This window comes from Catharus ustulatus, chromosome 9 (genome assembly GCF_009819885.2).
Source record: "Catharus ustulatus isolate bCatUst1 chromosome 9, bCatUst1.pri.v2, whole genome shotgun sequence".
Taxonomy (NCBI): Eukaryota; Metazoa; Chordata; class Aves; order Passeriformes; family Turdidae; genus Catharus; species Catharus ustulatus.
Genome location: NC_046229.1, coordinates 16,174,807 through 16,198,697, shown reverse-complemented (window position 1 = coordinate 16,198,697; position 23,891 = coordinate 16,174,807). Strand labels below are relative to the sequence as shown.

The following is a 23,891-nucleotide window of genomic DNA, read 5'->3' as shown; positions in this document are numbered from 1 at the left end:
CACCTTAATATGGCCCACAGCACCAACACTACCTAGCTTTTAAGTTCTCAGAATCCAGCCAGAATCTCCCCTAGCACATTATAACACATTTTACTGGCTTGAGCAGGGTAAAACACAGCCTCTCCTCAAATGAATGGCTGGTGAGCTCCAGCAGCCCCTGCACGAGGCCGGGCTCACCATCTGTGTTCCTCCCAACGTCCGAAGCCTGTTCACAACTGCCAGCCCTTTGAAAAGCCAGCCTGTTTTTCTGATTGATTCACTTTTTAATGAACTGGGAAAGCCTGTGAACTTAAACCCTGACACCTCCACCTCCCTGCCTTCCTAGCCATCCCTGCAGCAATGTACTGATTATATTTCAAGTTATTATGGGATTAATACAGCTGCCCCCGGTGCCTCTTTCCCCTGAACTTCATCAATAAAAGTTGTGTCCTACTCTTACTCTGGTTAGTTCAGTTTCTTCCTGAATCGCTCCCTGTAACCTGTGACGTGTTGGCAAGGCTGTATCATATCAGCCCTTCAAAGCTGCCACCACTGCTGATGTTTAAAACCTAGTTGTGTCACGGCCTTGCATAAGCTTTGTGTGTTTAAGAGGACATCTTGAGCTTTGCAATGCACCGCATCAGCTCTCTAAGTGGGTAGCACATCCTTTGCAGTACTGAAAATAATGAAATAAGATAATCCACCAAAAAACTTAAATAGATTGTGCCAGTGTCATCTTTCTTTGAATTCACAGCAGAGCTATAAAAAAGTACTTTACTCAGGCAAGTTCAGCAAAAGAAAAAAAATAAGATGGGGGGTGCAAGAGACTTACATCCAGCAGAGTCCAGTTTTTCACCAACAGCATTTCTTTATACAGCACAAGCTTTAGGTTTACTTTTTCTTGTTGGTTTATAGGTTGGGGGTTTTCCCCCCTCCCAAGAATACAGTTTTCTAAAAACATCATTAAAAATGTAATTAACTGGCTTTTTCTTTGGAATGTCTGCAGTTGTTTACAAAAGAATTGCCACACAAGCTGCCACCTTCAACTGTGTTGAAGCAGGGAGTGATGTTCTTGTTTACAACTGTGCATCAATTTCACAATATATTTAGTTTTGGTACAAGTTACATATAAAATTCTTACTGAGTTTAATGTTGCAGCAAATAACACATATAGTAAGTGAGTAGGATTTATCACTGGCTGTAATATCGTTGTACATATTCAAAATATATAGGGTGAATGATACATACACATGCATATGCAAACGAAATGGAAATATATTTGGTTTAAGAACTGATGAATTGTTCTTGCTTTCATTATTCTCATTTTGTACATAGGAGAAGGGAGATCTAGCACATCCATGAAAAGGGTGGCTGGTTGGGATCCCATCTGTGAAGCAGCACAGTCACCAAGGAGCAGGTTGGAGAAGAAACAGCACTTTGGTACCCGTGGCACGAGACGGGGGCCCTCAGGAGTTAGGCACCCGCTGTGGCTGGGATACAAACAAATCCCCACGGAGTCCCAAGGTGCTCCCATGAAGCATAAAATATCTATCCAGGTAAAATGCTTCCCCCAAGATGTTTTATTCAAGCTTTTTTCTTTAAGAAGGAAGTAGTAATTTTCTCCTTTAAATTCTGTTTTCTTTTTCCCCCCCGTTTGGTCTCTCCCATAAACACAGAGGCCAGAAGGCTATGCTTAAATAATTCATCTACAAATTTGCAATATCTTTTTGAACTATAGCAATTAAACGGAAAATAGAAAAATCAGCTCAGCATCCTGTTTGGATGTAATTAAAGGTATAATCTGTTCCATTTGAATACTTCAGTGCTTACCCTTCTTAAAACAACAAATAAGAATAGTAGCTCATTTGCAATATGCTTTTTTTCCAAGTCAGCTAAAAAGACTAACTGATGAAGCAAGAATAATAATTTTTAAATGTGCATAAGCACAAAAATACCAACTACAGCCTTCAAATGATTGCTGCAGATCTCAAGTGCGATGAGAGTTCAGTAACAAGGGGTATAAGCTTTATGGCAAAACACTGAAGTCTTCCACTATTTGGTATCAGCATCTTGATATGGCTGATATAATTACCTATCAAATACATCAGTGGAATGAATATCAGACAATATCCAAAAATATGTAAGTGGGATGCATATCAGCTCAGTCTTTTAGGGGCTGTTTGATCTTAACGGTTTTTTCTAAGAATAAAAGACAAATACCGCATTCGTTACCCCTTTGCTTTGTATAAGCAGCTGAAGATTTTACAGCACAATAAAGTTAGCCTATTAATGGCTGGCTTATGAGTTTCAGCTGGATTTTTACCCTCCTACTGGACATCTCTTCACTGCTCAAAGAAATTGAAGTCAGGTGTAAAGTTAATATCTGCCTTGTTCATTTATTCATATTGTAAGCAATCAAGATTTCCCCAAATAACAGGGCAATCTCTTGCCTTTCGAGAATTAATACAGGCCCCATTCTCTCAACTTAGTTTAAAAAAAACAACTGGCATAGGTTCAATGGAAGCAATGATTATTCTGAGAGGTTATGGTGAACCACAGAAGTTGTTAGCAAGAACCTTGCTCATAAGATCCCCTAAGAGGAAAAGTATATGGATATTTCAAAACGTAATTAACAGCATATTCCAACAATGTGAGAAAGAAACATTGTCTGATGTAGCTGCAGAGGAATTTTGACTGCACCAGGAGAGCTTTGGCTTGCTCAGCAGCCAGCACTAGGAGCAAAGGACACGATGGGCACCAGAGGGGACCCCCCACCAGTGCTGGCAGAGGTGGCAGGGCAGGCTCTGTCTGCGGGAGCTCCTTTCCTGCTGCCCACCTCACTGTGCTCAGCAGCACAGCACCCTCCTCACAGGCAGCTTCACTGGGGCCAGCACTCAGCCAGGAACTACAACATTTTTCAAAATGTCCATTTTCTCTCCACTATACTCTCTCAAAAAAAATTATTTTTCATCAGGTATGTCTCAAGCCTAATTTTGGTCTTAATGCTACAGTTTGTAGGAGTGTTTCAACAAAATTGTTGAGGGTTTTTGTTTGGATTTTGTTTTTTTAAAGTTAAATACATCACAGCGAATAAAAACAATTCTAAAAAGAATTGTATTTTATAAACATTTTGATAATTTTAAAAAAAGGCAATTTTCAAGCTTTAGCATTTGTAAGCTCGGATGAATAATGTAGCAGAGAACTGATTTAAGAAGATAAAATGATCACAAAAATGTAAGAGTGATATTACACATGGGAACAAAACAGCAAAATAGTCTACAAGGTCTCCATTACGATGATGAATATGAGAGAACTTTCAGCTTACATTTGCTGAAAGTTAGCGCCTATTAACATTTCCAGCCTTCCTGGGGTGCATGCTCTGCTGTTTGAAAGCCCAGGCCATTTTCAGGACGGGTTCTTCAGGAGCCTGAGCCCCCCTCAGAGCCTTCCCCAATATTGCCCTCCTCCAAGGGCCTTCAGTGGACAAGCTACAGGTGAGTGGGGTAAAAAAAGTCTCTGGTGAGCCACCCCCAGGCACCCCCTTACACCCTATTGCCTCCCCCTCTGAACTGTGCAGCCTCCTGCACAGCAAAAACATTTCTGTGACCTTAATGCTAGAACTACTGTTAAAAGAAACACAACAACAGAACTCATTAAAAAATACCCACAGAGGAAGGAAAAAAAAAATTCCTCAACACAGTAGCATCTGTCTCCAGTACACAGGGCTCTTTTCAGGCCTTGGGCTCAGACATAAGACCACTCTAGCAGGGTGAATGAATTACTGTCAGCTGGGCCATTTTCACTTAGGTTTAAGCACAGGCATTTTACCTGCCATTTGCCAGGAGCCAAGAGCTGCTCAGGTGGCATTTGTTATCCACGTGCCACCTGACCAGCAAACCTGGTGCAGTTTCCCTGCAGCAATCACCCTCCCCATGGGTCATACTGCAGGACCCCAGCCTCCACCCCCACAAGGAACATCTCTCAGACAAGAACCTGTGCCTAAGTGAAGCAATGCTTATCTCATGCATGCCACAGGTGTGATGTCATCCCCTCTGGCAGAGGAACCAGGATGTCTACAGCCTCCACTCTACAAAAAATGCAGGGAACTGAACTTAACATGTCTCAGACTTTGTTAAAATATGGTGATAATTAAAAAACAAAATTACCACTACAAAGTTAATTCCTCTTTGAGTTCTTATAAACAAGTTTTTAATTTGCACCAAAAATTTACATTTCAGATTTCAAGTCAACCAGGAATGGTACAAACTTGGCTAGGGACTCCAGGCAGTGGCTGGTTGGCTCTGCAAGCCTACGGGGAGGAGCACTGTAGCTTCCTGGGAATATCACAAGCATATAGTTGCCAGCAACCCCCAGGTGCACACAGGTAAGCCCATTGGATTGCTTTAAACTCTCATCCCTTGTGTGAGCGTGAAAATAATCACTGTGTCAGATGAACTTCTGCTTTTTATTAAAAAAAATCCAAACAAAACAAACCAAACTTATAAGGTAATTGATTGCTTTCTTCTGGTCTTTTATTAGTTATGATTAAGGAGCTATAGTAGCCCTGTTTACACAGCTCTAACAAGTGAGGACCTGCAGAACGTTATTGGCTTGGGGCCCACAACTTGCCGTCCATTCTCAGCAGAATCAATCTGGAGCTGAAAACATCCCCGTAGGAAGCATACACATCCCTGCTTATACAGGAACAGAAACAGCAATAACTTCAGGTCCTGTAAGCTGCAAGTTCAACTTACAGAGATCAGCCCTGACTTGTCATCGCTCTCAGCATGCTGCTGATGAGATCAGAGCACTTCACCAAGGACTCATACTTCCAGCTTGACAAGGGACAGAGGTGAGCGTGTTACACCTCACTGTCACTCGCCTCTCCAGCTGCAGGAAGGAATCGAGAGCACCTCTGTTTAACATGCAGTCACAGCACTGCCAATCTAAAATGGCTGATCAGTAATACTTTAATTGCAGTTTCATAGAAACAAATTGCTATTTAATTGCAATAAGCTTGTCTGTGGCTTAGCTGGACTGACAATAGGCATGCACCAGGTAGTAACAGTAACAAGCAGCAACAAGGGTTATCTGGTACTGCATATTTACAGGAGTCTCAGGCAGTGCCGTCAAACCCAGAACACAATTTCCCACTGATTAATTGTAATACTTAGAAAATTGTATATACATAAATTTCCTAATTTCAATTTGATTTTTTTATTTTAATAGAGCTGTTCGGAATAGATACTTGCAAAAAGCTGCACAGTTCACATACAACTACCAGGAAAATACTTTGATAAAATATTTAAATTAAAATTATCTTTTAAAATCACAGAATCGGGTTGGAAAAGATCTCAGATCACAGAGTCAAACTGAACATTTCCGTGTCAACCAGACTGTGGCACTCGGTGCCATGTCCAGATCCTTCGTTAAACACCTCCAGGAACAGTGACTCCACTGCCTTGACAGCAAGGCATACTCTGCCAGTGTGTAAGTTTTGGGGTTTTTTTAGTATTTACCCTAATGTTAGGTGATGCAAATTTTATCAGTGTTAACTAACAGGGAAAAAGGGAGACAAACTCAGTGTGGTTAATATTCTGAAGATGTGACTTAATTTCATAGGCTTCATTTTGTTAAGACATTCTCATTTTATATTTCATAAGATACTGCATAACCTGTTAAAATATTTAAAGATAAATCATGTAGGACTGAAAAGACAGTATCTTGTTGCAAACAGAATTTGGTTTGGAAAGGCTTAATGTCCCACTGCCTGCCAGGATGCGTAAATCTCATAACTAGACAGCTGGATAGGTAAAAACATTAAACCCATTTAGAGGGCAATCTTTTTACAAAATTGTTTCATTAATAAGAGTGACAATTTATATGATTGAGATGTTTAGATGCAGTATAGACAGAGCATTTTATCCAGGTTCATGAGGATGATTTCAGATTAGTAATATTTCCTTTGATTCTTTTTTAACAGCATTCATTTTTGAAAGTAAGGGAAGCTCTTATTGAATGATTATTTGACTTTTCAGCAGCTCTAAATACAGTGCAGCAAATACATGTGTTTTTCTTTACAGATCTCCTTAAAAAGAAGTGATTTTTCACATAAGGACAAATCTAAGTGTTTCCAGTAGCCTTCTGCCCACACCTACCATCCCATTACAGCCTGTTTCATTGTGTGAAATGCCTCTGGTTTCAAGAAAGTGTTTTACCTAAAGCAAGAATACTACTTAAATATGTTCTATTGTATATTCATAGCTCCATTAGTCCTCCTGCAATTTAGCACATCAAAGCAAAGGCTTCATCACTTGCATGTGGATTATGCTAACATGAGTGACATTTGTAATCTTATAGGTCTGCAACTTAAGAAATGCTTTTAAAGTAAGCTATTAAATAGGTAGCTGTGCTTTACAAATGAGTCATATAATAGTTTATTTAAAGCTGTTAATGAACTTCAACCTCTACATCACTAAATGCTATACTACATTACTTACCAGAAGTTATTAGCTATCTTCTTAGCACTTCTAGGTTATATTGGACAACCAAAAATCTGTACATGTTAGATTTAAACACTGTACCTTGAGTGCTTATACTGAAATAATATAAAAAGATGTCTACAGTCTCACTAATACTTGAATTCTATATTCATATGACTTCAAGTGTCTTTTCAAAGATATTGAAGCAGCACAATTTGCAGGACTCTGAAGACTTTAATGCCAGATCAAAAAGCTTAGAAACTTATTTAAAATACCCACAAATGCATTTAATTACAAGTCATACATAGTGTCAGTCATTTATGTTGTGCTATTTTATATGTTATGCAAGTAGTCTTTTGTATTTATTGTCTGATACTGTACATTGCTACATTTTCTTTTCTCTGAAACAGTGCTTCTTCCTCAAGCACTGAATTTTTAAAAAAAGAAATTCACCAGCCCTCCAATATACTGGAGGTCATGAAGTAGAATCTGAAACAAAAATATCTGCTGTTGGTTGTTTAGACAGATAAATTTGTAAATCAGCTTTTTGTGTACTGGCATCAGAACAAAAATAAGCTCACTCCATAACCAAGCAGCTGAGCAGTGAACACCTTCTAAAAAAAGAATTAAACAAAATAATGATGTGTTATGAATATATTTGTTTCCTATAAAAGTAGAGTTTCTTAATTTTGATTTGCTTTGAATTGCAGCAAAGGCAGAGTTGCTGCTTGCAGATTCTCGACTGAAGGCATACAGTGGACAGCCACAGATCCATGTTAGTATTCTTGCTAAAAACATGAAAAGTCAGATTTTTTTTTTCTGAAAAGTATTCTGCACAGATCTAGCACACAACAGCTGATGGGAAAAACATGCAAAATGAAGTTGTTCCCTTTCTAAGCTTAGATGTGGCTCTGCTGCTTTGTGGGGAGGTGGTTTTTGTTTGTTTGCTTTCAGAGAACAGATCATATTTTGAGATCAGCTAGTTCTCAGAAACAGCCCAGGAAAGAGGTTTTTCTTTCCTTAAGATTATCAGTGTTGAAAAGTTAAAGTCTCTCACCCCAGCAAACAACTTTATGTTGTTCAGATCAGAATAGCTATTGTATTCTTTTTCATGAATACTCAATTCTAGAGCTCTGCATGAGGTACAGACCTTTCGTTGGCTTTTGTTTTTTTGACCTTTTATGGTACATTCATACCCTCTTATGCTTGCATGCTCAGAGACAGGCACATCCTTAACACAGAAGGAACTGGAAAGAAAGAGACCACAGTACCTCTGTGTGCGCTGTAATTCACTGCAATAGGAATTATAATGTACTTGCTGTAACCAGAATTAAGAATCTCCATTAAAAAAAAAAAAAAAAATTGAAGTAGTAGTCATTATCCTTGCCACAAGTAACACGGTCAAGTAGTTTAGCAGTCTTTCCTGGCATAAGACAAAAGAAAAAATCCAAACCAAAAACCTACTTTTAAAGGTAATTGACAATTAAGGTAACGGCTATGTAAGATGAAGGTGCAGAATGTTTTGAATATAATTTAAAAAAAGAGAAAGGCAAAGCTTCTAAAACCCATATTCAGTTTTGTTTTACTTTTTATTATTTAAATACACCATACTAGAGCAAATGTCTCTGAAAATATCACAAATAAAAGATTTTTCTTCATTCAGCAAATTAGAAGTAGGTGAAAATTTCTACACAGTAGCTGCTATGAGCCTGACTTTTTTTCTTTTTCTTTTTTTCTTTTGCCATGGGAAGTAGCAACATTAGGACAAAAACACTTACATGCATACATACATTGTATTTTACAGAGATACAATAAAAGTGTTTGTGATAGAGTATCACAAAAGCCACATCTTTATCTCATGTTCAGTTTGATTGAAACACATTTCCTTACAACACTTAAATATACAAAGAGCAAATAGAATGTTGTTAAGGTAAAACACAGGGTACAAACTGGCCAGTGCCCTGCTAATTGTTAATGAGGGTAGAAAGCAGATTTCAATGCTTCTTTTAATTAGCTTCATTAGTCATCTTCCCCACCCGCCCCCCCCAAGATGTCCTCCGGTGGATCTTTTTTCATTTTCTCTACAGTCTCCCATTAGCCCAGGTTCATGGAGTCCTTAATGTTCATATTCAGTCATTTTAATACACCAATAAATGTGGGAAGGGCAATCAAGAATAAAGAAGGTGCAATGGTATGGAGCTGGCATTGATGCTAGCTACAAAGGTGACTTGTCTACTTGGAGACATGGGATCCATCTGTGATGAACAAAATTTGAGATGAAGGCACGCATTCTGCATTACTCTGACCTTTTAGCAGACCTGTAAGAAATAAAAATGGGTATCTTAGCTAAATTTGCGATAGGAAACTACAACATGACTGCTTTTGTTTTTCCCTACTCACTAATCTCTTTTTTATTGGACTACTTTCCAACTGTGACTTGATTAAGGCTTTCTACACTGTCCATTCATACTGCTAATGTTTCAACTTTAAATAGCAAAAACCAAGCATTTTTCACAGTTCCACTACTAAAGCAAGCAGACATGAAAAAAAAAGAGGCTACAACAAGAAATAAGTGTACTTTCTGGTAACAAATCATACAGTGAATAAGGTGGTTTTTCTGGGCCGCGTTTGAAAGGGAAGAACCATTATGCCTTGCCTTTGAAGAAGCGAGTAATATGATCTTGTAATTGGAAGAAATAGTGTGTAAAGCAAATATGAAGTACAGCCAATATCCTCCCAAGGCAACTTTGGTTAATATGCTGCATTGCACAAGAGCTAAATATAGATATTTCAGGATTCCCCCCTCCCATTTAAATTCCTCATCTGGTACGTTAGTTAATGTTACATAAACATTTTAATATATGAAGTCAAACATGTGCTTTCATACTGGTGTTAATGAATTGTGATAATTAAAAGTGTCTAACTCAATAAAAATCTAAACTTTCATGGACAAAATAGGAATGATCATCCATAGTCCTCAAATACAATCTGTTTGCAATTACCAAAATGAAATAATATGTATTAGATTTTTATGGCTTTTAAATGACATTTTGCGCTTCCCAGGAAGTTCTTTTTTCACCCTTTCTCTAAGTTACTAAAAGCCTGAGGTCTATTAGTAACTGCAACCCCCCACTTTCAAGCTAATTAAAGTAGTAGAGGCTTGGAGGTTTAATTCCCCAGAGCCGAAGCTCAGTGTGAGAAAGGTAATTTGTCTGTCCAGAACAAAGATTAGGGAGCAGCCAGCAAGCATATTTAATAAATGAGCATCAAATATCTTCTACTATGGACACAGACAACACCAATTATGTAACTACAAGGGAATTGTTGAGTGATACATAAACTAGAAGATTTTTAAGATCTTCTCTAAGAGATGTAATGTAACTCATACTTTATTTAAAAGTATAGAAGCTGAAGACAAGTATTTGGTACAAACATTGCCAACTGGTGGAAAATTTACACTTTTAGTAGGTGGCAATACTGTTGCAAACAAGAAATACTACAGGAATACAACCAGTACAAAAAAAGCAGAGAGAATTCTTTATACAGCCCCTTCAAATGAAATGGTGCACAAGACATCACAAACTAAGTTTGCACTCTGCAGGCAAGCAATACGGAGTTTAGAGAAAACAGGGTGTTTTAAACTACAGGGCAAGTGATGGGAAGTTACAACTTACATGTGTGAATTGCCTCAGGGAGGCAAAATGCAGGAATAGCAAACATCCCTGCGTTTGCCTCCTTAAAAAAAAAACAACAAGTTTTTAAACCAAGTTAGGCCATGCCACCTTTCCTGCCTGCACTGCTCACCTCCACACTGCAGTGAGACTAGAGTAAGTTCATAACTGTCACCCTCATATGCACAACAAAAATGGGGTTTAATGCTGGGAGTCTCAGTCTCTTTGGTTAAATAAAACAAACAAACCTGTGGATATTCTGCTCTCTCTGTAATCTCTAGTGATAGAATGACATAGAAAGTGATTGATCTGTAATGTTTAATAAAAAGTATGCATTACAGCCAATTTTGTTACAGTGGAAGAATATTTTAAATTAATATTTTTAATTATTTATTATATTTAATTAATTTTTAGTGACCCTAAAACATGCAGCTTTCTGGAAAACATCTCTATTGTTAAAATCTTTGGACTGTTAAAAAGCAAAATATAAAGCATAACTCTGTTAGCAACTGCCCCTGTAGCTTCCAAAGTTCCACAAACGTGACAAATACATGAATTATCAACTTATCTCTTTAACTGTGTTTGTTTTCTGGAGTTTCGGTGCTCTGCGATTCCCTTTAAAAACCAGTAGGAGAAGGCAGAACAATTTCTAGAGAGATTGTATTGTAAAGGAAAAAAACTCCTCAAACTATGTGTCCCCTCAACCTTCTCCCCAGTAGCTGCTCACCTGCCCCAGCTCTGGCCCAGCAATGCCACTCCAGTCAGTGACAGGAGCTAACAAAAACCTGCTCTCACCATTCCTGCATTTACTCCCACCAGGTACCTACAGCCACGAGCTCGGCAAGCCCAGCCCTGTTCTGCTTCTCTTTCCATGTTCTATGTTCCTCATCATGTCTGCTGCTTTTATTGCAACTAAATCATTTTTATGTTTGCTAAGGCAGAGAAAGAAACTGATAAAACTAAATGACAATTTAGACACCTATTTGAAGTTACATTAAACTTTACATTCGTAGAAGACAAGTGGATAAACTACTCTCAGAATGGTAAACCTTTTACTGCAGTGTATAAAGATGAATGGTTTTACCTATATTTTGGAATGGGATACCTATAAATATTCATTTAACAGAATCACTGCTAGCTAGTCTATATTACAGATTTGTTTCATTAAAATTCACAACAGTATAAATCTATGAATCTTTAACTGTATTTGTACTTCCTTGAGAAGAGGCTGCACATTCTCTTCCAATCTTAATTATCTTTGTTCTGCCTAACTATGTAGCATTTTTGTACTCAATTCTCTCATCACCTCGATTGACAAATTAAGTAAATAAAAAAGGTCCATGCTTTATATTTTGATGTAATTACATTCATTGTGTAAGACTTGAAAGAATACTTAAAATTAATCAGTAAATTTATGCACAGCAAAAAAAAAGCAAACACAGATATTGAAATGTAGCAACACTACCAAAAAAATAATGTAAATTAAAGAACAGTTTCTGTTTTCTCAGACATGTTTCTCCACTGACTAAAAGCACTACAAAATATACTGTACACTACAGAAGAGATCAGCCTAGCATTTGCCCCAGATTTTTTTTCTAATCTTCCAAATTCCTACTTGCAGATAAATGTTATTTTTTGTGATCCTTACAGACATTAATGAAGTTCCTATTGTAAATCTATAAAGAATTACCAACTGAAGTGTGCACTTTTTGTTTCATTGCAATAACTCAGTGCTGTGTGATTGCCTGGGTTAATGATGAAAAAGTCAAATATACTATCAGAGCTGATGGAAAAATCTATCACCAATCTGAAATTAAAATTCATCTGTGGTCAATAAGATTTAATATCCATGCAAGTGGCGCTGTAAAGAGTAAATGAATCAATGTCATCAATACATAATCAGTATGAAATATGATGTGAATAAAATTATGTGCAAGAGTCATACATCCACTCTTTTCTGGACCAGGGTGGAATGAACAGTCTCTTAACTCAAGGTTGACAGTAATTGTTACAAATTAGGCACAGCAGTTATCAAAATGCACTCACTTGCATAGCTTTAGGACTGATTAAGAAGATTAAAATACATCTAAAACTATCTAGTTTCAGAGTTACAAGACAACTGTTGATCAGAAATTTTTTTTCTTCTTCACTCTATGATCTGTACAGTCATAATTTACTCATTTAGCTAGAAACCAAAAGTATCAACCACAGAGATACACAATGCCTAGTTGAGCTATTAGTGTTATGGAACGTTAAGAAAATGGCACTTCGGTTTTAAACTCTGAGTTATGACACACAAAACAGACAAGAAAATACTTCTGAAAGAGTACCCAAGCATGCTTCCTCAACTAAAATCTTAATATTAAAATGAAATACATTCGTTTAGTCCAGGAACCTTCTCTTCAGAAGACATTTATTTCCATATTAAAGGATCTAATTTTCCTCCCTCAGAAACCTGCTCTCTTGTAGCCCTTAATTTCAAGATTATAAAATAAAATACTTCTCTTTCTTAGAAGTTTGTATTAATGTATGCTCTCCATTTTGCTTTGTACATAAGGAGCTCAACACCTGTACAGATGCACGTGCCCAAACCAAAATAAACTGACTCACCCTGTATGTCATATTTAAAAGGTTACTATTTTCTCCCCACACCCTGTGCTTAAATAACTTAAGGCAAGTTCAGCTACTTAAAGGTCTCTTTGCAGGGGCAGGGGATGTCCACTATTAGAATGAAAAGAAATTGATCTTCATTTAGCTCTAAGAAAGCTTATTAGTAATTGTGGAGTATTCACCTTCTGGTCTGGCAGTAGTGGATTACTCTGAAGTGAATTCAAATGGCCATTGATGAGAGCTGTAGGTCTATCATGTTCACAAAATAAACTGCCATTGATGTAGTGAAACCGATCTCCGGGGACCAGGCGATTCCGGCAGGTAGAGCATGTAAAACACTGGGAAAGAAAAGAGACAGCAAGTGAAACTACAGCACAAATTAAGTATGCTGCAGGTTTGAAAATTACACTTCAGAGACTGCAAGTGCAGTTGAGATATGGAGCTGCTTGGTTTCTAGTATCTCCAAATATGGCATTAGTCTTACCTGTTGGGACTATGCAGTACATAACTCAAGCAGAGTTTTACCCATTACGAGGGAACAAAGCCATGCACTAAGGAAAGCTTTATACTAGATACTCCTTCTTCTAGTTATTATTTTGCACTTCATTAATAAGCAGATGCAGGTTTTACACTAAAGAGGCATAGCAGTACTAATCAGCTGCTAAGAATGAAAGTACACAGAAAAAAAACCCCTCACCTTAAGATGATAGACATTGCCCTGTGCCCTCATGACCAGCTCACTAGCAGGAATGGACTGTCCACAGGCACTGCAAGCACCACTATTTCCAAATAACCTGAAACAGAGGTGATGATTGTGAATAATTTAATACACAGAGGGCTCTAGGCATTTTTGCACATCACTGCCAGGGTTTATTACGCAACTATTTTAGACTTCTGACCCCCATCTTCCACCTTGCTTATGTTTCATAATATGAAAAAGTATATTTTTGTGTAACAACTGGTAGCTTCACCTTACCTTGGATGTGGTTACACAGGATTTAATCAGAAATATTGACTTACACCTCTAGAAACACAAACAATTCTGTACTACACACATTTTATCAGATTACTGGGTTCATCATAAAAAAAAGATACAATTCATGACTGGAGTTTAAATGCATTGTGTCCTTGAAATTATATGAAGAACTCTTTTGTACTTTAATCATATCTTGAGATATGAGTCATCAAAAGGGTTAAGAGGATTTGATTGTATATCTAAGAAGACATCATGCTCAGTGTATTGAAACTCCAGTAAACCTCCATCAGTGCAGAGTTTCCATTAGAAACTCTCTGCTATCCAGGTTGATATATAATGTGTATGGGTTAACCTTTTCAATCATGGTGTCAACACTTTAGATTTGCCTCTGCTCATCTCTTTCATCCTAACCTTCTCTCTCTCTTGATAATGAAATGCTTGCTCCAACTTCCCTCTATCTGCTCCTGAGTCCACAATTTAGATTACTTCATCTCTGCTAGCAACAAACTGAATGAAATTTCGATTTGAGCAGAAAGTAATTTACCGGGATCTGGACCCATTTGTCATCATATCTCTCTGGGTGTTTGCTGTATCACTGCAGTTTTCCTATGCAATCAAATGAGACCACAACATCTGCCATTGGGGGGGGGCACATGCAGTGGGGGGAAGGGGGAATAGGCAGAAGAGTGGTGAAGAAAAATATATACATAATTCTTCAAATCCATTTAAAGGCACAACACATTGATTCAAAATATAATACAGTAATGATTATTGAGCTCTACTTTTACAGGCTGCCTCAGCTCGAATTAGAAAAACCTTTATTTGCTTTTGCGTGAGTCTCTAATAGACACAAATATTTATAAAGACTACCACAATTCATTTTGCAGCAAAAAAGGAAACTGAACTAGCTGGCAGGGTCACAGACCCACTTTTCTGCACGATGTAAAACACAGTAATAGGATTTACAAATTAGCGTATTGGTGTCATAATAAATATTAATATTTGCATCTCCTTCCTGTCCAAATAAAGTCATAAAATTCTGTTTGTGTCAACCTAGGACACGCATTACAACAGAATACCCGTAATCTGAATGATTGCAGTGTGCCTCTGTATAAAAATAATTGCTTTGAATTTTCAGAATCTGAGCTTGCAGAGGAGGCTTGTCATGTTCAAACTACTAATTTGCTGTCGCCACTTTATTGAAAATAGCCTGTAAGTTGTTATTAAATGTATCGACTGAACGACAGAGAGAGTAGTAAAACTGCCCCTTAAGATGGCTTTTAATAGGAAGCTGAGAAACAAATTTTGCAGCAGCATCGATTTGAAGAGTTCAATCAAAACTCCATTTCAAAACTAATTAGTCTGAGATCCACGACACATTGACACGTTCTTGCAGAATCACAGCGGTTACAAAGGGAAAGCTGAACTAATACATTGTCAGGACCTCCCGCCAAAGGGACTGCACTGTCTGGAAACCAAAGGTCCCTTATTAGGGCATCTTCCAAACCAGGACCAGTTCCGAATGACATACCGAGGTTACTTCCAAAAGCCCTGCAATATGCATTTTTCTTCCTTCATCGTCACTAGTAATGAAGTTGGCACTAGAGACAGTGCACAGGAAGGGCTGTGAGAGGAGGCAGAAGGCACTGCTACATTTCTGGAGCAAAGATCCAACAATCCAGAGTAAGGGGGAGGCAGCAAGGGCATTGCTGGGTAGAAGGGCGAAGATGGACAGATGATGTCAGTTGTCCAGGAGAATCTGAACGTGGTGAGCTCTCTCTCACCTCCCCCTTCCCCCTGTACAACTGCACCACCCAACTGAAAACACAGCTTTCAGAATGCTGATCTCATTGCACTACTTGTCTTCATTAAGCATTCATTTGTTATACTATTCTCTCTGAACTAGAGTGGTCCCACACCTTGAATGTCTGTGAATTCTAATAAACGGAGGCAAACTAATCCTGAGGCTTTCCACACATCTTAAGTTTTCCCCAGGCATGTTCCCAGAATAACTCCACTTTGGGAAGCCACTTCAGCTAAATCTTCTGCTAAAATTTCTAAAAATTACTTACAAACTCAGAACACCTTTCCGCTGCTTATTATTATTTACCAAGAAAATTAAACTTATTTTTTCTTTTCTACTGTCATGAATGGTTTTGTTCTGCAATGCCATTAACAGGAAGTTTTATCTTTTAAAAAAATGTTATTTCTCCTTACCAGCAAAGGAAGTCTTCCACATTAGCTATTCTTTACTGAAAAAGTTGTTTTGCATGGTTTCTGGGAAGCTGGAGAGCTAATTATCTAACCAGGGGGACTGTCCAGGACAGTATTTGATTTAAAAGGCTTGAGGCTTTAGGTGCTCAATTAAGTAGCTATCGGTCTCAGACTGGACTTTAATGGGCTCTTTTCTCTTTAACTGCAGCAATGGGTAGAGATACCCCAGGTCAGGCTAATTAAAGCCAGGGGACTCTTTAATTGTGATGACAGAATTGGTTTCAGTTTCCTCTTTGGGTCCTCAGTCCAAGAAGGTCATTAATATTTCAACATTTGGGCAATGCAATCAATCACAAACATCAAGAGGTTCCCTGTACGGACAAGGCAGCTCTTCTACACTTAGCAGCATTTTACTGAGCCACCTTAAATTAACTACTGTGTGGTTCAAACAGAGCATTCCCTGCACCCCCAAATGATTCTAGTTTTTTTTTTTGTTGTTGTTTGTTTGTTTTTTGGTGGTGGGGCCTTTTTGGGTGGTGTTTTTTTGTCAGAACTTTCAGTAGGAGTGGGAATGAAAGTACCAAGAAATCTTCTCAACCCAGTTTCCCATCCTGCTGCTCAAAATTCAGCATCAGCAGAAACGCGTCTCTAGCAACTTGTACTAACAAAATAAGGTTCCACTGCTTTCCAAAATCGTGGATACGGATTTAAGCACTGATTCTTACATGACACGGTGCACATTTGCGTCCACATACATATATCCAAGCCCTAGCAAAGAGAAATGCACATCCAGACCTACTGATCCAGAAAGAATCAGTGTTTTTGTACATTCCCCACATTTAATCTAAATTCTGCACCAGCTATATTAAATGTAACAAAGGAAGGCAACACAGAAATTATGCCTGAAGCGAAGTCCATTAAAGGTACTTCAGAATAACTAGAGACCAAGCACCTTAAAAGCACCAGAAGCTATTGATACTTAAAAGGGGGGCTGTGCATAATGGCAAGTGCTGCATTAGAGAAGAGGAAGGAAAAAAAAAAAGGGAAAAAAAAAAAAACCAGCCAAATTACGCTTGGTTAATTCAGAGTAACAGATCTGCCCCCAAGTGAATTGGAGGCCTTGAATTAATTCTGTTATGACAAATCAAGATAAACGTTCCCCCTAAATTGCATGCGATTTAATTAATTTTTGAGATCCTGTTTTTTTTTTTTTTTTCCTAGCTAATAGTTCACATGCTCCTGTGCTGTCATTGTGCTTGAGTGGGCAGACTTCAAAGTGATATTAAATAACCAACTATTAGATTTACCTAGCACGTCCTATTGGAAAAGTGCCATTTAATTACCTAGCCTGTTCAATTAAAGGGACAGCATTCCCTGAATATAGCAGCTTGCCGCTGATTACCAGGGAAATGAACTGGCTGCCGGCGGCCCCCTCCCCGGAGCGGCCTCACTGCGGCGGGGCCGGGTCCGGCCGCCCCTCGCCCCGGGGCTGCACCCCCGCTGCGCTGCACCGAGCGCCCGCCCGGGGAGGGCACCGGGCGCTGCCCCTTTAAGAGGCGCCCGGGCAGTCTCCCCCTCTCCCCCTTCCCCACCACTCCCTGCTCTCTCTTAGAGGCCAATTTTGTTAATTAAATGTTTTGTTTGCGACGCGGCTCTCATTCATTTCGGACACGTCATTCCGAGCAGATCTAAGCCAGCGACCAGATCTCATTAGATAAAACCTATCAGAACTAAGAGAAAATGGAGGAGACACTAATTAAAGCTTTTAATTGTGCGGATTCGCTGCCACGCTGCTGCTTTATCTGGCATCTCAAGGTTGGGAGGGCTGCGCTCCGCTCCCCTCCCTGAGCGCGTTGCTCGCAGTGGGGAGGGAGAGGAATGGACTGGGGTTTTCACCTCCCTCTTTTCCCAGGAACCCTGGTCTTCAAGGAAAGCTGCAGCTGTAGCTCTACGGCCAATCTGTTTACGGGTGTTGGGGGGGAGAGGGAGAGAAAGAGGAGTGCTGTGTTGTTTAAGCAACAACAAAAAAAGCCACATACAGCCTGAGACAGCTAAAGAGCTCATTAATAAATGGCCCTGTGGTCTTGGCCCGAAGGAGTCAAGTCCCTTTCACCTGGCGCCTGCCGGGCCGATCAATCCTCTTTCCCATTTTGTCAGTCGTGTCCAGCGTGCCCCGCATCTCCGGCTGAGAACTGTGCCCGTGGCTCTTGCCTAGAGAAGAGAACCGCACCACCACAAATGCCCGCCAGAAAACTGAGAGGGGAGAAGGATGGCAGAGTGGCACTGCCTCCACAGCCAAATGTGACCATTTCAAAGACAGGAAGGGCGAGGGCTTCGCTCACACCAGCATGACCCACGAGGAGGCCTGCAAAGTCCATCTGCAGCGGGAAAGCTCCAAGTTAACTCGGCTCTGGCAGCACCAGGCCATCCTACCCCACCTTGGGTGTACAGTGTCCAGTTCGAGTTTCAGCAAGCATCTGTCGGAGTTATTTTTGCAAGTCAAATTACACTGATCTAAAGACAAGTCAGGCGATAGGACAAGGAGATCAATTCAAACCCCTCATCTGATAAAGCATCCTATTCATAATCGCCTACATTAAAATAAACGAGTATTAATTTTTGGCAACACAAAACCAGAGGACTGCGATAAGCTTGCCTGAACTTGCCTCTGGGACACAGTGGACGCATCTTCTCTTTTTAATTAGTAGCAATCAGACATGAGGGTTTGTTTGATGGTGTTGGTCGAGTGATGAATCTGTACTATTCAGTGCATCTTAACAGTAGTGTCAATTTTTCCACTTCAAACGAGACTCTTTCCCTAACACCATTCTGCTCTATTTAATTACTATTCTGCCAGGCTTAGGCTTGCTGCCTAGGATGATGACCAAAAAGCACCATTGTGCACCCACAATGTACTGATTTTTTAGCATTTCTCTCTAAAAATACCTCTGAAACTAGCAAAGCTAAGGCTTCAATTCCTCAAACATACCACAGGACCTGTTTCATTTACTTAACTATGTGAAGCCACAGCCACGTACCAGGTCAGAGACTGCACTATCAGAGTAACCAAATCTTAACTTCATCCTCTTAACTAAGGAGGTCTCCGTGCACAATCCACATCTTCTCAAACCTAAGTTTTACAGTATAAGCAAAGTTGTAACATTTGATAGCTGCTTTTGGTAGGGATTTTTTTCTTCAGAACGGAAAAAAAAGTGGAACTTCTTGGCCATCAGGAAGAAGGGAAATCCTGGGTTAACTCCTGACATTTACTATTAATGAGGAGCCAGAAGCATTTAAACAGAACACAATTTGTTTTAACTAAGCATTTCTGTGATGCTAGGAAGGTATGGGGCTTTTGTGTTGTTTTTTTTAATTACTGAATGTTGAAACAGAACACCTCCTTGAAGCATTCATGTGCATCAGTCTATCAAACCATTTACTCAAATTAAATGTGTAATCCTTCAAAATGCCTCCTTTTAAATTAATGAGTTTAAGTAGCTTGAGTTCACCTGAAAAGATCGTACGGGCACCTGACCTCATGAATTCTTTCTAATAATTATATTGGAAACTTGTTGGAAGGGATACTCTGCATAATCTTACTGTACCCCAACAGATGCGAGATTAGTGAGGCTTAGATCCCCCTACCCAAATCTGTGGCACTTAAAGCAAACAGCTTCAAAAGAGGAAGAGATAAGAAATAAAGGGCAAGAGCATATACCTCCTCTGCTATCTCTTGCATTGTCTATACTGGAAGTTAAGCGAAATAGCAGTTCAAAGCTTCTCTGTAACAATGCTGAGACAAACATCATACCACTGTTTTTTTCCTATAAGTAGAATCCGTGGCCCTCCAACTGATGGTTAATCAGCTCTTTCACAAGGAGAAGAGAGAATGAGTCATTCTGTTTCCACTCAAAGGAGTTTAAAGGTGCTTATGTAAATATCATAATTAATCAGATACTAAAGGCAGGCATTTCATTATTTAGCACCTCTGCCACAGCCTTATTTAAGCCCTACGATTTTAACATTTACTGTTCAGATATGCACACTTCTCCTTCAACACTACAACAAAGCAGATTAATTTAGCCTCTCTGATTGCTGTTTATTTTTAGTTAGGACTTGTTTTGTGCTGACAAACCACTTTAAAGTTACAGTCGTCGTTCAGCCCCCCCAACTCTTTCCTCCACTTGGCAGTCGCAACTCGCCCTGGGCTAGGCGCTAACAACCGCACCCGCACGTCTCTCCCTCCTAATGAAAGAGCCATCCTGAGCCAGCCCACCCCTCTGCCCTGCGGACACCCACCACGAGAAATAAGGGAGGGGGGGAGGTGGGTGGAAGAAGAGAAAAAAGGAGAAAAAGGCAGCAAGAAAGGGGGAAAGCTGTCCTCACCGGCCTGGCCGTCGCCTCACCTGATGTAGTCGTTTCTGCAGAGAATCATCCCGCTCTTGGTGTAGCAGGAGGTGCCGATGTCCCCCAGCTGGGCCTGGCAGCAGGAGCACTTGAGGCAGCGGCTGTGCCAGTAGCTGTCCATGGCGTAGAGCAGGAAGCGGTCGGCGATCTTCCCCCCGCAGCCGGCGCACCTCTTCCAGGAGAGGGAGCCCGCCGTGACCGGGGGCGGCTGCGCGCTGCCGCCGGGGTTCACCATGGCCTGCGCGGAGAGAGGGGCGGGGTGGGTCAGCCGGGCCGGGCCGGGCGCGCTCCGGGCCCCGCGGGGCAGCGGCGGCCGGGCCGGGCCGGGCCGGGGGCGGGGGCGCGGCCGCGCAGCTGGCGGGGAGCGGCGGGCGCGGGGGGCAGAGCGAGCGCAACCCGCCCCGCCGCCCCCCCGCTCCGGGCTTGTGCAGCTGCAGCTCACAAGTCAGGAACAGTCCCGGGGTTTGTTTTGCTTATGAAAAAAAGTGTGTGAAGAGTGGAGGGGAAAAAAAAAAAAAAAAAGTTGTGAAACTGGTTTTTCAGTCTAGGAGAGGCTCCGTAGGCTCGGAGCAGTAACGAGGGGCTCCGGACCGGCCCTCGAGGCCCTGGGATTTTATTTTTTGTAGTTTTATTTTGGAGAACTAAAAACACCCAGAGAAAACACTCCAGATTGAGGACACTGGCCCGAATAATAGATCATTGAACTTTAGGACGCCTGTTAACTTCCTACACAAACATACTCAACTTTTGTCTCGCTAATCTGCCCTTGATCAGCAGTTTAAATGCTAAAGCTTTGTTACTAAAAAAAAAAAAAAAAAAAAAAGTTTACCGACCCTTGGAAAGCAGCAGAGTAATGAAGTGCATCGCTCCGGCTGCGGTTACTCTGGCCGCCCCCGAAACTGCTACTAAGGGCATTTTTCACTTTCTAATAAATGCTTTATGCAAGCAGGACAACCGAGAGATAATATAGGAATCAATTCATAAAGCTTACTCTAAACCGATTAATTTGTTGCCTTCAATCCAGGGTCCAATAAACTCCCGGTGTTCCTCTAGTCACTTATACTATAAAAAGATCAAGTTATTTACTGCCAATTAAGCAGCATGTTTTGTCTTTGTCCTTTGTAAGCCGTATGTGCTCATGCCGAGGCATCTGGCTATCTGCTAAGGACCTTCAGACTGATACGTCCAGAGCAGCGAGCACGAACTTTTCCTGCCACTGGCCCAACTCGGCTGCAGGAGGAGAACTGAGGCAGATTTAAACACACATTTCCTCAGAAAGAGTACCTGGAGGTACGTCCAATGACCGCACAATAAACCAGGAGAACTGCACCAATTAAGCTGTAACAAAAACCCCGAGACTTTGGAAAGAAAACCACTCTAAAAGCCATTAGCATTGCATTTATCCGAACGCATCGTGTACCTTTATGTAAATTGATTTCTGATGCATTTGTTCAAGGAATTGCCTTTTGTTACAGTTTCCAGCTACAGCCTAATGAATCTGCATTTCCTGCTCCGAGTCTTTAAACCGTTTTCCTATGCTTTAAATCACTTCAGATTTCTTAAAAGAAAGAAAAAGGCTCCATGCCACCACCTTAACCTGTCTTTGTCGGAGACAAATATGTATAAATATAAAATGGGAAACGTTACACTGAGAAAACCATCCAGTAACCCCATTAAGCTAAAGCTCTTAAGGACAAGCAATACCTTAATGCTGATTAAATCTAAAAAGATGAATCAAGAGGACTGACCAGAAAGTGACTCCCTAGATAACTAAGGACGGGCCCTCATCAAGTTTCATTTAGAGTTGGGGGGGGAAAGCTTTTAACTTAAATAGGCTTACTCTAGTAATTACAGAGCCAAGCAATTTTGGTCCTGGGATAGGAGTCAGTGAAATAGAAAGCAGAGCTAGAAGCTAGAGGCAAAATACCCCCCTTTTAACAGCGTCTCTGGTGCTTTTTTTAATGGAGACTAAGGGAGGGAGAAGCGGAGAGCTGGAAATTTGTAGTACAAAAATGGATGCTTAATTCACGTCTTGGTTTTAATTAGGTGATTCACCGAATTTCTCCTGGATTGAAACAAAAGACTGTGTGTGGGGCAGGAAGGGAACAGGAGAGGAGAGAAACAGAGAGCTCACTTTGATCTTTTCTGCCACTGTTTCAGAACAGTGTTTACTACGGGGGAAGCGGGTGCCCCAGCCTCCCCCCACACCCCCACCCCCCGTCCCCTCCATTCACAGCCGAGGCAGGCAGAGCCCTTTCCCGGCGGCAGCTGGGAAGGGGGGTAAGGGAAGGCGCTCCAGCGGCGGCCGCCGCCAGGCTTTGTACGGGGGGCCGCGACAATGCCCGGGGCCCGCTCCGCGCCCTCCGCCCGGCGGGCAGCGGGCGGGCACCGCGCACACGAACGCTGCGAAACGCGGGGGAGCCACCGGCACTTCTTACCTGCTTCCCCTCTATATTGCAAAAGGCCGGGGAGCGCCGCTCGGGGTGCCTGAAGAGGTCTTCTTGCAAAGAAACAAGCACAGCGCTCGCCCTCTCGCCGGCTGGAGGCAGCCCCCCGCCCGGCAAGGGGCAGCCCAGGCTGGAAAAATATAGATATTGCTATGAGAGGCGTTTGCCCGGGTCCTTCCTCCAGCTCCCGCTTCCCGGGAGGGGAGCTGCAGAGCTCGGTCCCCGCCGCTGAGCCGCACACGCAGGGCGCCGCCGCCGCTCGCTGCTGCAATCGCCGGGCAAGTTTGGCAATGTGGCTTCACTTTGTGCCGCTTCCCCCCGCTCCCTCACCTCCGCTCCCTCTCCGGGCTGCGGCGGCTCCCGAGCCTCCCGCGGCGCGGAGCCGGCCGGCCGCGGCCCGCCGGAGCGCCTCAGCGGAGCGGGCGGGAGCCGGCGAGTTTGAGCGGGGCCGGGCGCGGAGCTGCTGCCGGGATCCTGCGGCGGCGGCGCTGGCGGGGCGCGGGGGGCGGCCCTTGTGCCCGTCTAAGCGTGAGGCTGCAAGTGCGTGTGTGCCCGCACGGTGCGCGTGTGCCCGCTGCCCTCACACATGTGTTACTGACAGAGCAGAATCCCAACTACACTCCGGCTCGGCGCCCTCGTCAGCCCGCCGCAGCCAATCCGCCCCCGGCTTGTTCAGGCGGAATAATAAAACCTGCCAATCCCCGGGAAGACAAAGGAATGAGTGAGAGGGGAGGGAAAAAAAAAAGGAAAAAAAAAAAAAAAAAAAGGAAAAAAAAAAAGGGAGGAAGGGAGGGGGCGAGGAGGAGGAGGAGGGGAATGGAGAGGAAGGAGGGAGTCAGGTGGGCAGCGCTGGCTGCGCCGTCCGCCCGGCCGCTGAGGGGAGGCGCGGGGCCGTGAGGGCACCGTCCGCTCCGCCCCGCCCCGCCCGCCAGCGCCCGGCCACCAGTTGAGAAACTTGGCGGCGAGGGCTTGTCCCGGCTGTCCCCGAGGGCAGGCCCGCTCCGCCTGGGGGGCGATGTCCCTCGGAGCCCTTCCCGGCTGCTGGGCGCTTCCCCCGCCGCCGCGGCCCCACCGGGCCGGGGGACGCGCCGAGGGCAGGCACGGC

The 23,891-nt window shown here is 42.0% G+C and overlaps 2 protein-coding genes across 16 annotated transcripts in view; one reads left to right on the top strand and one right to left on the bottom strand.

The window, feature by feature from the left end:
- Nucleotides 1-20,314, top strand: part of LOC117000414 — a 44,889-nt gene extending 24,575 nt beyond the window's left edge. For 7 of the 15 annotated variants that reach the window (XM_033068017.1, XM_033068025.1, XM_033068021.1 and 4 more), the window contains 4 exons: nucleotides 1,315-1,535; nucleotides 4,218-4,363; nucleotides 5,315-5,465; nucleotides 18,090-20,314. In XM_033068017.1, the coding sequence (XP_032923908.1) occupies nucleotides 1,315-1,535; nucleotides 4,218-4,363; nucleotides 5,315-5,465; nucleotides 18,090-18,284 (713 nt within the window). In that variant the 3' untranslated portion in view covers nucleotides 18,285-20,314. The other 8 variants (XR_004418758.1, XR_004418757.1, XM_033068027.1 and 5 more) reach the window with 7 other exon arrangements.
- LMO4 (LIM domain only 4) lies at nucleotides 8,032-23,162 on the bottom strand. Its single transcript, XM_033068031.1, has 5 exons — nucleotides 22,778-23,162; nucleotides 20,339-20,577; nucleotides 13,440-13,536; nucleotides 12,925-13,080; nucleotides 8,032-8,779 (listed from the first exon to the last, which is right to left on the bottom strand). Exons 2-5 carry the CDS (start codon nucleotides 20,572-20,574, stop codon nucleotides 8,771-8,773), a joined length of 498 nt encoding a protein of 165 aa, XP_032923922.1. The 5' UTR covers nucleotides 20,575-20,577; nucleotides 22,778-23,162; the 3' UTR covers nucleotides 8,032-8,770.
- Nucleotides 23,163-23,891: the final 729 nt, after the last annotated feature.